Raw genomic sequence first — 14,913 nt, 5'->3', positions numbered from 1 at the left:
TATCATATTATTTTACAATACTGTTTGGAGCGTAAGAAATTCCCTGGTTCATCATTTAGCTGCATTGATCCTAGATCATCGTTTAATGGTATTGATCCTGGATCGTCATTTAGTTGTGTTGATCCTGGATCCTCATTTAGTTGTGTTGATCCTGGATCCTCATTTAGTTGTGTTGATCCTGGATCCTCATTTAGTTGTGTTGATCCTGGATCCTCATTTAGTTGTGTTGATCCTGGATCCTCATTTAGTTGTGTTGATCCTGGATCATCATTTAGTTGTGTTGATCCTGGATCCTCATTTAGTTGTGTTGATCCTGGATCCTCATTTAGTTGTGTTGATCCTGGATCATCATTTAGTTGTGTTGATCCTGGATCATCATTTAGTTGTGTTGATCCTGGATCATCATTCAGTTGTGTTGATCCTGGATCCTCATTTAGTAGTGTTCATCCTGGATCATCATTTAGTTGTGTTGATCCTGGATCATCATTTAGTTGTGTTGATCCTGGATCCTCATTCAGTTGTGTTGATCCTAGATCATCATTTAGTAGTGTTCATCCTGGATCATCATTTAGTTGTGTTGATCCTGGATCCTCATTTAGTTGTGCTGATCCTGGATCATCATTTAGTTGTGTTGATCCTGGATTGTCATTAAACTGTGGTGATCCTGGATTATCCTTGAACCTGAAGTATCAAATCATAGGTTTTAGAGGTCCTAGGAAAGTCACAAGGCAGTAGCTTCCAATGGCCACTGTTTTGGTTGTTCAACTTGCAACAACAACCACATTTATTTTACAGATTTGCCAATCTTGTGTGAGGAACAATCTTAGTTGCTGTAAAACCTTCATCTCTTACTAGTAAATATTTGTCCACTCAATAGGAGCTGGAACAATAGAGAGTCAGGACTCAGTCGAGACTGATTTATTTTAGAAGAGCAAGTTGTGACCCAGTCAGCAATGCATTTGTCTCTCACTTATTTTCCTAATTTTAGCTGAAGGAGCTTGTGGTGGGACATTGAGGGGAACAACAGGGACGATATCAAGTCCACACTTCCCCTCAGAGTATGAGAATAACGCAGACTGCACATGGAGTATTCTGGCTGAACCAGGGGACACCATCGCCCTAGTCTTCAGCGATTTCCAGCTGGAAGACAGATACGACTTCCTGGAGATAAGTGGGACTGAGGCACCATCAATATGGTAAGTAATTAACAAACACAATATAATTAAAGCACCTAATTCCTTGTATTCTAATGGTGGCAACTGTCATGGCATCACTACTCTGCTGATTGCTAGAAAAGTAATTTATGGTGATTCACAAATGTATGAAAGCTATGTAAGTTAGTGTTTTTGTGTTATACGGTTGATCCCAGTATGTCAATAACAGACCTTTATTTTCAATTGAGAGAATGCAAAGATGAGTCACTAAAGTTGTACAGGACCTCACACCACTTTTGGAGAATAGATAATAATGTTTAAGTTTGTCCTGTCAAGAGCTGAGACATTTCAGGTCTTGAAACCTGACACTTCAATAACCGGTTCATTTGAGAATTCCTTGACAAAATAATAGTCAAGGCCTATTGTCAACAGAATGCTACAACAATGCAGAGCACTATAGTGTGTTCTGAGCAGAAAGGGATGAAATATCTGTATTTAAACACATACACAGCCTGTGAAGACTGTTGAAACTACCTGTGAAGACTGTCGATTAGGCTTCCATTTCTGTTAGGGAATTCCATTTAAAAACATTGTGTCCGTTTTAGGACATCCTCATGCCAACGTCCTTCACACGAGTTGTGGTAACTTGACAAGGAATGCCCACACGCATTTCAATATTACTTTCCTTTACTTTCAACTTAAGAAATAAAAGGTGTACAGCCATGTACAAATGGTGCAAATACAGCCAAACGATACAGCCCACTCAACATGTGGTAGAGTCACATTCTACAGATCCGACTCGGGGTGATGACATCATCCAAGGGGAAAGGTCACGGTCAATGCCAATAATAACCATGCACACATGAATAGCAATCATACTATACTGCAGGGAAGTACAATACATATTCAATGTAATTATTTTTATAGTGTCCACACTATAAGACTAGTGATCACCACCGATATGAAACATCTGTATAAATGTCAGTAAAAATGTAAGGTACAATATCGATATCATATTAGTTTCATGATATAATGGCAGTAGTGGCGGCAGGTAGCCTAGCAGTTAGAGCGTTGGGCCAGTTACCGAAATGTTGCTGGTTCGAATACCTGAGCCGACAAGGTGAAAAATCTGCCAATGTGCCCTTGAGCAAGGCACTAAACCCTAATTTGTTCCAAGTGTGCCGTACTACTATGACCCTGTACAACAACACATTTCACTGCACCTATCTGGTGTATGTGACAATAAAACATATTTTTGTATATATATTTTTATGAATAACTGCATTACTGCACCATCTCATGATACAGTGGGGTACATAACTATTTGTACCCTTGATAAAGATGAGCAAAAAAGACTGGATATAATGAATAATATTGTATACTCCAAAAAGTTGGGAAATTCAGAGAAATATTTTGTTTAACGAGTAAAATAAAAATTAAAAAATTGGTCAAAATTATTGGCACCCCTGTTTTCAGGCTAATGACACTGAATCTTTTTCTTAAAATGTTTTATGTGTTTGGAGGACACATTGGGGGGGATCTTAGACCATTCCTCCATACAGAATATTTCCAGATAATTGATATCCATTCTCTGTGCTTATGGACTGCCATCATGGACTGCCATCTTGAATTCAAACCACAGGTTTTCAATGGGTTTCAAGTCCCGTTGAAAGTCCCAAGTACTTTTCTGCATATGCTTTGAATATTATTTTGAATGTTATTTTTGAAAAATATATATTTTAAAGGAATAGTTGTACCATATTAAAACAAGAGTTCAGCTCACGGTATAGGGTTGACTTTAAAGCTGGGGGACAAATGTAAATGTATCACTATTCACATAAAAATCTTTAGATATGACTTTCCCAAAGCAACAAAATAGCTAGGACTTTACAATGATGGTGAAAACGAGGGAAAATCTTGGGGTTAAATGGTTTAAAATTGTTTTAATGAAAACACACAGCTATTGAAATGTTTAACATGGTTTAGATTAGTTACAGCATAGATGTATTTGAGCCAACTGTTAAATTGAGTGTTATCAAAACATAATGTCTGAAGGACATGAAAGGCACTCTATTCGTGGAACAACTATGTCTAATTAGCAACATGTAGTATTTGCTTTGACTCCCAAGTAATATTTATACTGAATAGTATAATTTTTCTGGACTTCAACAAACCACTAGACTTATTTTACCGAAGGTTTGAGGAACTTTTCTGAATATGCTTCTGCCAAACCCACCACTAATGTGGATGGCATGATAGCACTATTTTCATGTCATCTGACCATAGCACTGCCTGGAATTTGTTAGATAAATGGCACTTGGATTGGAACTGGTGCTATGGTCAGATGACATGAAAATAGAGCTCTTTGGCCATGCACACCAGTGGTGGGTTGGTGTCGAAAAACAGCAGCATGTTTGCTTTCAGTATGTGTTTTGTTTGCACACAGCTGGGTGATCAATTACATCCGATGCAGTAAACAGCATAATATAATTATGGCAAATTAATTGGTAGTTATGTCACATAATATCCCATTTACAATAAAGCAACCATCTCACAAGCATTTCACATCTGTATGTGTAGTTAGAATTCAATAAGAGAGGTTTCTCTCTCATGTAGCTAAGTACACTGGAAGGATATATTAAGAACCACAGTGGCCAAGAGAGAATATTTTTTGGGGCCTACCTGCAAATTCAGTTCATAAACTACAGCTCATCCATAACAGAGAGATTGTGCGCGAGTTGACAAATCATGAGGCAAATCGATCTAAAAAACAGCACTTTGCCCCTCTTTTTAACGCTTTCCGTCGATAATTTTTATTAAACTAAATTAAAAGTGATTGAAAAGTGCTGTGGCAAATGCCGCCTCGACACACGTTTTCTGGCGGCCCTGTCTATGCTGTAACTAATCTAAACCATGTTAAAAATGTCATTATGCAATAAAATAAGTTATTTGTTTTCTTTGAAAATCCCACTTCTAGGACTATTTTAACTCACTTAACCCCAATATTTCCTCACATTTTCATCAACATTGTAAAGCCCTAGTTATGTTGTTGCTTTGATAAAGTACTTTCTAAAGATTTTAATTATTTAATGTGAATAGTGATTCATTTACATTTGTCCCTCAGCTTTAAGGTCAACTCTGTACCGTGAACTGAACTCTTGTTTTAAAATGGTAAAACTAACATTCAACATAATAGTCAAACCATAGTGTAAAACCAGGTGAGCTAGTTCTACTCTTTTGACCATTTTCTGGTGTTTTGTGGTGGACAACTGAGTGCTTCGAGCATAATACCCATAGATAGATAGGCTAGAAATGCCAACTTTCTAAGGTCAACCCTGTCACTTTACAGTAATTCTTCTTTTTTTAACATTGAGATTTGTTATGAAGTTGAAAACACGTGCTCTTTATGACAGAATGTTAAAATAAGTTAAATTAAATAGTTATTTCTGACAAAATTACACTACCCAAAAGGCACTCTATTCGTAGAATGACACATACATGTAAGCTCAGCAAAAAAAGAAACGTCCTCTCACTGTCAACTGCGTTTATTTTCAGCAAACTTAACATGTGTAAATATTTGTATGAACATAACAAAATTCAACAACTGAGACATAAACTGAACAAGTTCCACAGACATGTGACTAACAGAAATTGAATAATGTGTCCCTGAACAAAGGGGGGGTCAAAATCAAAAGTAACAGTATCTGGTGTGGCCACCAGCTGCATTAAGTACTGCAGTGCATCTCCTCCTTATGGACTGCACCAGATTTGCCAGTTCTTGCTGTGAGATGTTACCCCACTCTTCCACCAAGGCACCTGCAAGTGCCCGGAAATTTCTGGGGGGAATGGCCCTAGCCCTCACCCTCCGATCCAACAGATCCCAGACGTGCTCAAAGGGATTGAGATCCGGACTCTTCGCTGGCCATGGCAGAACATTCCTGTCTTGCAGGAAATCACGCACAGAACGAGCAGTATTGTTCGTGGCATTGTCATGCTGAAGGGTCATGACAGGATGATCCTGCAGGAAGGGTACCACATGAGGGAGGAGGATGTCTTCCCTATAACGCAGAGCATTGAGATTGCCTGCAGTGACAACAAGCTCAGTCCGATGATGCTGTGACACACAGCCCTAGACCATGACGAACCCTCCACCTCAAAATTGATCCCGCTCCAGAGTACAGACCTCGGTGTAACGCTCATTCTTTTGGCGATAAACACGAATCCGACCTTCACCCCGGGTGAGACAAAACCGCGACTTGTCAGTGAAAATCACTTTTTGCCAGTCCTGTCTGGTCCAGCGATGGTGGGTTTGTGCCCATAGGCGACATTGTTGCCGGTGATGTCTGGTGAGGACCTTCCTTACAACAAGCCTACAAACCCTCAGTCCAGCCTCTCTCAGCCTATTGCGGACAGTCTGAGCACTGATGGAGGGATTGTGCGTTCCTGGTGTAACTCAGGCAGTTCTTGTTGCTATCCTGTACCTGTCCCGCAGGTGTGATGTTCGGATGTACCGATCCTGTGCAGGTGTTGTTACATGTAGTCTGCCACTGTGAGGACGATCAGCTGTCCGTCCTGTCTCCCTGTAGCGCTGTGTTAGGCATCTCACAGTACGGACATTGCAATTTATTTCCCTGGCCACATCTGCAGTCCTCATGCCTCCTTGCAGCATGCCTAAGGAACGTTCACGCAGATGAGCAGGGACCTTGGTTATCTTTCCTTTGGTGTTTTTCAGAGTCAGTAGAAAGTCCTCTTTAGTGTCCTAAGTTTTCATAACTCTGACCGTAATTGCCTACCATCTGTAAGCTGTTAGTGTCTTAACGACTGTTCCACAGGTGCATGTTCATTAATTGTTTATGGTTCATTGAACAAGCATGGGAAACAGTGTTTAAACCCTTTACAATGAAGATCTGTGAAGTTATTTGGATTTTTATTGATGATCTTTGAAAGACAGGGTTCTGAAAAAGAGTTATTTTTTTGCTGACTTTATATTGACACTTCACATGCAGTCGACAGTGTGACGTGGTGAGGTTGGACCCAGGTGCAGAGAAGAGACCAGACGAGGAATCAGTGGTTAAGGATAAACATAATACTTTACTGAGAAACAGTAGCCGCAGGATCACAGTATACTTGGGGGGGGGGGGGGGGAAACCAACAAACACTAAGTCTCAACCACTCAGGACACAAATGAACGCACACAGTAAACAATTCAAGCTTCTGCAAAGGACCAGATAAAACACACCTCTTTTAACAGGGACACAATCATGAAATAATAACACACACCTGAGTCCAATAAAAGTCTCTAGGGTGGTCTCTGCCGCCCTCTGGTGCAAGGAGGAACCATGTCAGACGGGCTGCTTCTGTCTGAATTAATTAAACTCAGACAAATGAATATGATTATAAAATATTATATATTGGTCACTGATACGTCGTTGACACAAGAGGTGAGGACTTGTGATTGATATACAAACAGACATGAAGGAATGAGACTTGGTGAACAAGATTGACAACTGACAGGTGATCAAATTCCTGTATTGATGCCTGATACATATCGTGCTCTTAGGGAGCTCCCTGAAAGGCTTTCCTGAAGCAATTTCCACCACATGATCCTGGCAGGCAGGTGCCTGACAAGCTGTCATGCCAGATTTTGTCACTCTTCATAGCACAATAAATATGTTCATTTCATTATTGAACTCTTTAGCCAATGTCAAGATCATTTATTTAATTAATAAATGTGATTAAAATTAAACCAATAATACTATCATTTGGTGGGTGCTTATGTTTGTTCCTATTTCACACATGTACAAGTGTGTATTAATACACATGTGAATTAGAATTATATTTTTTTTTATATCCCAACTCTCCCTGAGACACCGTCAGCACAAGGGATATTTTCGACTTGAGCTGTTAAAATCAATGTTGATGTCACCCAAATGGCATATTCGCTTCGAGAGGGTATTTTCAGACGTTTCGAAAGCTTGCTTAAAGTGGAACTGACAGCATTTTAGCAACATGGAATCTTATTAAAATCTGTTCAAATACATCCTCAGGAAGGATATGACACCATTTTTTAAAATTTCTTTTCTGACAAGCGAGCACTTAGATATGGTAATTTTCACATTTTCATAAATTCTTAGCATGTTTGGGAATTACGTATAAGGATCGGCATCCCGTCAACAGGACAGTTGTAAATCATGCAGCACGTTATGTCAAGATCGCAGATTTTAGAGAAACAACAAATGTCGGTCCATATAAGTGTCTTAAATCGGCTGAAAGCTTAAATTCTTGTTAATATAACTGCACTGTCCAATTTACAGTAGCTATTACTGCAAAAAAATGCCATGCTATTGTTTGAGGAGAGCTCCTAACAACAAAACACTTTTTTCACCGCAATAGGTTTGATAAATTCACCTCTGAAGGTGAAATGTGTGTACTTACATTCTGAAATCTTGCTCTGATTTATCATCCAAAGGGTCCCAGAGATAACAGGAAGTGTCGTTTGTTAGATAAAATTATTTTTCATATCCTAAAAGGTCCAGATAGTATGCACGATTTTTTTTGTATTTCAACTCGTTCAATTTGCAAAGAAAGGAATCTGTGAAAATCTCACCCTAAACGTTGTTTCAACGAGTCAAATCACGTTCGTATGTATTCCTCAGAGATCCTAGAAGGTAACAAGACTTCACTATATCATTAGGGGTGTAGTATATCCTATAGGACACCATATTTGGTTAGAGAGCAACACCTTCATGGCACGCCGATGACGCGGGTGGTCATCACTTGAACAACTGTATCGTTGTCAACTAAGCACCAATCGGAGTCAAACAAAGCTAGCTAGACAGCCAATGAGCTGGGCTTTACGGGAGTATCCGGAAAATGTAAAATGTAGCTACTAGCCTTGTACGACAGCATGCCTTTTAATTTTGTACCAAAATTATAAGGATATTCAGAGTTATGAAAACTGGTTGTTTTGCAAATGTTGAACTTATACAATGGCTACTAAAACTTGGAAAGCTGAATCAAAGTCCAAGTGTACAGAGTTGATGATATTCTTGCAAAAAAAAATTATATGAATGCGAATGTCTCCTTCACGATTTGCCCAAATGTACCTGGGGACTTCACACTAAAAGTATTGTCGTTCACTCATACTTCAAGTTATCCATCTGAAACTTTGCGCACACATTGCTGCCATCTTGTGGACACTATCGGAATTACAACCAGAGTAATGGCTAGAACTGTGAACTTTCTCTGCATTTCAAAGATTGTGGTAGAAAAAGATTGGTTGGTTTTTCTTTGTATTTTCTTCTACCAGATCTATTGTGTTATATTATCCTACATTCAATTCACATTTCCACAAACTACAAAGTGTTTCCTTTCAAATGATACCAAGAATATGCATATCCTTGCTTCGGGGCCTGAGCTACAGGCAGTTAGATTTGGGTATGTCATTTAGGCAAAAATTGGAAAAAAGAGGGCTATCCCTAAGAAGCTTTAGCTAAGGCATTTGTGAAAATGATATAGAAGTATAGAGTGGGAAAAAGGCAGTGCTTTTGGACAATTAATAGACACTGCAGTAAATACAACCTAATAAAAACATCTGTCTTATCCAGGATCCAGAGTCTACGCAGACCGGTGCGCCATAGCCAATCAGAGCTACTGTAGGCCTTTATGCAAACAAGCCATTTGCCACACAGTCCTGCCATCATTCACTGAACTGGACTGTGTGTTTACAGGAAGTTGCAACAGCGAGACTTTAGATCATTAGAACGCATTCGGCAAAAGCCACAAAATACACCTGAATGGATTTGGGAACTTTACAGTCCTATTGATCAAACAACCATAAAAGGTAGGCTATCTTTCCCTATATGCACATCAACAACATCAAGATCAAAAACTACTGCTAGCCAGAGCAATATGAGCTAAAATCTAACGAAGGAACATCATGCCAGAAACCCTAGACCCACTCCAATTCGCATACAGTACTCCCTGTTCACCCACGACTCCGTGGCCAAGCACAACTCCAACACAATCATTACATAGGTGTGAAGATGGTGTAGCAGTCAGACATCGTTGTCTTTGTCTTGTCCCTTGTATATATCTATTTACATATCTTTTAAACATATTTTCCTAAACATCAACTTCTAAATATTCTCCTGCAACCCGCCTCACCCAATGTGGCGTGGATCTGCTTTTTTCTAAAGTATTTCTATTTACTTCGGATCTGGAATCTCTCAACTGAAGATAGCCAGCTAACTACCTACCAGCTATCAGTTAGCAAACCATTGCTAGCGGTCATCAGCCAACCTTTAACTCGGAAAGCTCTCGCCATTTCGAACAACGTGACTCAAACCAGAGCATAACGGACCTATTTCTCTCTATATCCCCGGATTCCTACCGCAAACTCTGAACATTTTCATCTGGATCTTTGCAACTAGCTAACCACAATCCCGGGTGACCACTCCTGGCTACCGTTTCCATCCCGGAGCAAGCACCAATTAGCCTGAAGCTAGCCCGGCCAGGGCTCCTGTGCTACCACCGAAGCCCACTCCTGGGCTACAATATCCGGACCCCTTCTACTGCCGGTACGGGGCACGGATCCTCCGCGACTGGAATACCGACATAATCTGCCCGAGGACTCCAACAGGCCCCTCAGGCGCGACGCCCGCTGATGGCCCATTCTGTTAACCTGCTAGGCCTGCTAGCTACCTAGAGCTACCTGGAACCCTACTAATTCCACGACTGGTCTATCGACGTCACCGCACGAAGAGGCAAAACAGACTTACCCCCATCGCGACGACCCCCAAAGGCTAACTTGCTAGCCCCGGTCTACTAACTGCTAGCTTGCATGCCCCGGTCTGCTAACTGCTAGCTTGCCTTCCCCGGTCTGCTAACTGCTAGCCCTTGCTAACTGCTTGCTTGCTAACCCGGTCTGCTAACTGCTAGCTTGCCTGCCCCGGTCTGCTAACTGCTTGCTTGCTAACCCGGTCTGCTAACTGCTAGCTTGCCTGCCCCGGTCTGCTAACTGCTAGCTTGCCAGCCCCGGTCTGCTAACTGCTAGCTTGTTTAGCCTTGGCCTACTAACTCTTAGCTTGTCTGACTTGTCTAACTGTCTGAATCGCCGTGTCCCCAGTCAGCCCAACCACTCACTGGACCCATATGTTCACTTGGCTACGCATGCCTCTCTCTAATATCAATATGCCTCGTCCATTACAGTCCTGGTTAGTGATTACTGTCTTAGTTCACTGTAGAGCCTCTAGCCCTGCTCAATATGCCTTAACCAACCATGTTGTTCCACCTCCTGCATATGCGATGACATCACCTGGTTTAAACGTCTCTAGAGACTATATCTCTCTCATCATTACTCAATGCCTAGGTTTACCTCCAATGTACTCACATCCTACCTTACCTTTGTCTGTAGACTATGCCTTGAATCTATGCTATCGAGCCCAGAAACCTGCTCCTTTTACTCTCTGTTCCTAACGTGCTAGACGGCCAGTTCGTATAGCATTTTGCCGTACCCTTATCCTACTTCTCCTCTGTCACTCTGGTGATGTAGAGGTTAATCCAGGTCCTGTAGTGCCTAGCCCCACTCCCACTCCCCAGGTGCTCTCATTTGTTGACTTCTGTAACCGTAAAAGCCTTGGTTTCATGCATGTTAACATTAGAAGCCTACTCCCTAAGTTTGTTTTACTCACTGCTTTAGCACACTCTGCCAACCCGGATGTCTTAGCCGTGTCTGAATCCTGGCTTAGGAAAACCACCAAAAACCCTGAAATCTCCATCGCTAACTATAACATTTTCCGCCAAGATAGATCTGCCAAAGGGGGCAGTGTTGCAATCTAGTGCAAAGATAGCCTGCAGAGTTCTGTATTACTATCCAAGTCTGTACCCAAACAATTCTAGTTTCTACTTCTAAAAATTCACCTTTCCAGAAACAAGTCTCTCACTGTTGCCGCTTGCTATAGATCTCCCTCTGCCCCCAGCTGTGCCCTCGATACCATATGTGAATTGATTGCCCCCCAGCCTATCTTCTGAGCTCGTGCTACTAGGTGACCTAAACTGGGACATGCTTAACACCCCGGCCATCCTACAATCTATGCTTGATGCCCTCAATCTCACACAAATTATCAATGAACCTACCAGGTACATCTCCAAATCCGTAAACATGGGCACCCTCATAGATGTCATCCTAACTAACTCGCCCTCCAAATACACCTCTTCTGTTTTCAATCAAGATCTCAGCGATCACTGCCTCATTGCCTGCATCCGTAATGGGTCTGCGACCAAACGACCACCCCTCATCACTGTCAAACGCTCGCTAAAACACTTCTGCGAGCAGGCCTTTCTAAATCGACCTGGCCGGGGTATCCTGGAATGACATTGACCTCATCCCGTCAGTAGATGATGCCTGGCTATTCTTTAAAAGTGCCTTCCTCACCATCTTGAATAAGCATGCCCCATTCAAAAAATGTAGAACTAGGAATAGATATAGTCCTTGGTTCACTCCAGACCTGTCTGCCATTGACCAACACAAAAACATCCTGTGGCGTTCTGCATTAGCATCGAATAGCCCCCGTGATATACAACTTTTCAGGGAAGTAAGGAACAAATTTACACAGGCAGTTAGGAAAGCTAAGGCTAGCTTTTTCAAACAGAAATTTGCATCCTGTAGTACTAACTCAAAAAAGTTCTGGGACACTGTAAAGTCCATGGAGAATAAGAGCACCTCCTCCCAGCTGCCCACTGCTCTGAGGCTAGGAAACACTGTCACCACCGATAAATCCACTACAATTGAGAATTTCAATAAGCATTTCTCTACGGCTGGCCATGCTTTCAACCTGGCTACCCATACCCCGGTCAACTGCCCGGCACCCTCCACAGCAACCCGCCAAAGCCCCCACCATTTCTCCTTCACCCAAATCCAGATAGCTGATGTTCTGAAAGAGCTGCAAAATCTGGTCCCCTACAAATCAGCCGGGCTAGACAAACTGAACCCTCTCTTCCTAAAATGATCTTCCGAAATTGTTGCAACCCCTATTACTAGCCTGTTCAACCTCTCTTTTGTATCGTCTGAGATTCCCAAAGATTGGAAAGCTGCCACGGTCATCCCCCTCTTCAAAGGGGGTGACACTCTAGACCCAAACTGCTACAGACCTATATTTATCCTACCCTGTCTTTCTAAGGTCTTCGAAAGCCAAGTTAACAAACAGATTACCGACCATTTCGAATCCCACCGTACCTTCTCCGCTATGCAATCTGGTTTCAGAGCTGGTCATGGGTGCACCTCAGCCACGCTCAAGGTCCTAAACGACATAATAACCGCCATCGATAAGAGACATTATTGCGCAGCCGTATTCATCGACCTGGCCAAGGCTTTCGACTCTGTCAATCACCACATTCTTATTGGCAGACTCGACAGCCTTGGTTTCTCAAATGATTGCCTCGCCTGGTTTACCAACTACTTCTCTGATAGAGTTCAGTGTGTCAAATCGGAGCGCCTGTTGTCCGGACCTCTGGCAGTCTCGATGGGGATGCCACAGGGTTCAATCCTCGGGCTGACTCTCTTCTCTGTATACATCAATGATGTTGCTCTTGCTGCTGGTGATTCTCTGATACACCTCTACGCAGACGACACCACTCTGTATACTTCTGGCCCCTCTTTGGACACTGTGTTAACTAACCTCTAGATGAGCTTCAATGCCATACAACACTCCTTCCGTGGCCTCCAACTGCTCTTAAACGCAAGTAAAACTAAATGCATGCTATTCAACCGATCACTGCCCGCACCTGCTCGCCCGTCCAGCATCACTACTCTGGACGGCTCTGACTTAGAATACGTGAACAACTACAAATACCTAGGTGTCTGGTTAGACTGTAAACTCTCCTTCCAGACTCACATTAAGCATCTCCAATCCAAAATTAAATCTAGAATCGGCTTCCTTTATCGCAACAAAGCATCCTTCACTCATGCTGCCAAACATACCCTCGTAAAACTGACCATCCTACCGATCCTCGACTTCGGTGATGTCATCTATAAAATAGCCTCCAACACTACTCAACAAACTGGATGCAGTCTATCACAGTGCCATCTGTTTTGTCACCAAAGCCCCATACACTACCCACCATTGCGACCTGTACGCTCTCGTTGTTTGGCCCTCGCTTCATACTCGTCGCCAAATCCACTAGCTACAGGTTATCTACAAGTCTCTGCTAGGTAAAGCCCCGCCTTATCTCAGCTCACTGGTCACTATAGCAGCACCCACTCGTAGCACGCGCTCCAGCAGGTGTATCTCACTGGTCACCCCCAAAGCCAATTCCTCCTTTGGTCGTCTTTCCTTCCAGTTCTCTGCTGCCAATGACTGGAACGAACTGCAAAAATCTCTGAAGCTGGATACACTTATCTCCCTCACTAGCTTTAAGCACCAGCTGTCAGAGCAGGTCACAGATTACTGCACCTGTACATAGCCTATCTATAATTTAGCCCAAACAACTACCTCTTCCCCTACTGTACTTATTTATTTTGCTCCTTTGCACCCCATTATCTCTATTTCTACTTTGCACATTCTTCCACTGCAAATCTACCATTCCAGTGTTTTACTTGCTATATTGTATTTACCTCGCCACCATGGCCTTTTTTTGCCTTTACCTCCCTTATCTCACCTCATTTGCTCACATTGTCTATAGACTTATTTTTCTACTGCATTTTTGACTGTATGTTTTGTTTATTCCATGTGTAACATTGTGTTGTTGTATGTGTCGAATTGCTATGCTTTATCTTGGCCAGGTCGCAGTTGGAAATGAGAACTTGTTCTCAACTAGCCTACCTGGTTAAATAAAGGTGAAATAAAAATAAATTTAAAAAAAAGTTTGCTGACGACACAACAGTGATCACCGACAACGACGAGACAGCCTACAAGGAGGAGGTCAGAGACCTGACAGTGTGGTGCCAGGACAACAACCCTCAATGTGAGCAAGACAAAGGAGCTGATCATGGACTATCGATAGGGCTGAAGTGGAGCAGGCCGAGAGTTCCGTGGTGTCCACATGGTCCAAACACACCAAGACAGTTGTGACGAGGGCATGACAACACCTTTTCCCCCTCAGGAGACTGAAAAGATTTGGCATGGGTCCCCAGATCCTCAAAAAGTTCTACAGCTGCACCATCAAGAGCATCCGGACCATTTGCATTACCGCCTGGTATGGCAACTGCTCGGCATCTGACCGTATAGCGCCGCAGAGGGTACGGCCCAGTACATCACTAGGGCCAGGCTTCCTGACATCCATGAACTATATACCAGGCGGTGTCAGAGGAAGGACCAAACAATTGTCAAACACTCCAGTCACCCAAGTCATAGACTGTTCTCTCTGCTACCGCACGGCAAGCAGAACCGGAGTGCCAAGTCTAGGACCAAAAGGCTCCTTAACAGCTTCTACCCCCAAGCCATAAGACTGCTGAACAATTAATCAAATGGCCACCCGGGCTATTTACATCGACCACCCCCCCTCTTTGTTTTTACACTACTGCTACTCGCTGTTTATTATCTATGCATAGTCACTTTACAAATTACCTTAACTAATCTGTACCCCGCACATTGACTCGGTACCAGTACCCCTTGTATATAGCCTCGTTGTTATGTAATTCTGTTTTGTTACTTTTTTATTTTATATAATTTTTTACTTTAGTCTATTTCTTGAACTGCATTGTTGGTTAAGGGCTTGTTATCTAGAATGTTCGTTACTAACTATTACTTTTTTGCCTACA

General features: G+C 42.4%; 1 protein-coding gene across 1 annotated transcript in view; it reads left to right on the top strand.

Annotated features, from left to right (window-relative positions):
• The window catches only part of LOC139580473 (CUB and sushi domain-containing protein 1-like), a 451,300-nt gene that overhangs the window by 261,598 nt on the left and 174,789 nt on the right, over window positions 1–14,913 (top strand). Inside the window, exon 5 of the mRNA XM_071409207.1 lies at window positions 989–1,196. Within this exon, the coding sequence (XP_071265308.1) occupies window positions 989–1,196 (208 nt within the window). The remainder of the gene's footprint in view (window positions 1–988; window positions 1,197–14,913) is intronic.

Source organism: Salvelinus alpinus, chromosome 7 (genome assembly GCF_045679555.1).
Source record: "Salvelinus alpinus chromosome 7, SLU_Salpinus.1, whole genome shotgun sequence".
NCBI classification, from domain to species: domain Eukaryota; kingdom Metazoa; phylum Chordata; class Actinopteri; order Salmoniformes; family Salmonidae; genus Salvelinus; species Salvelinus alpinus.
Note: the sequence above shows the minus strand (reverse complement) of the source record. Positions and strands in the feature narration are given on the sequence as shown.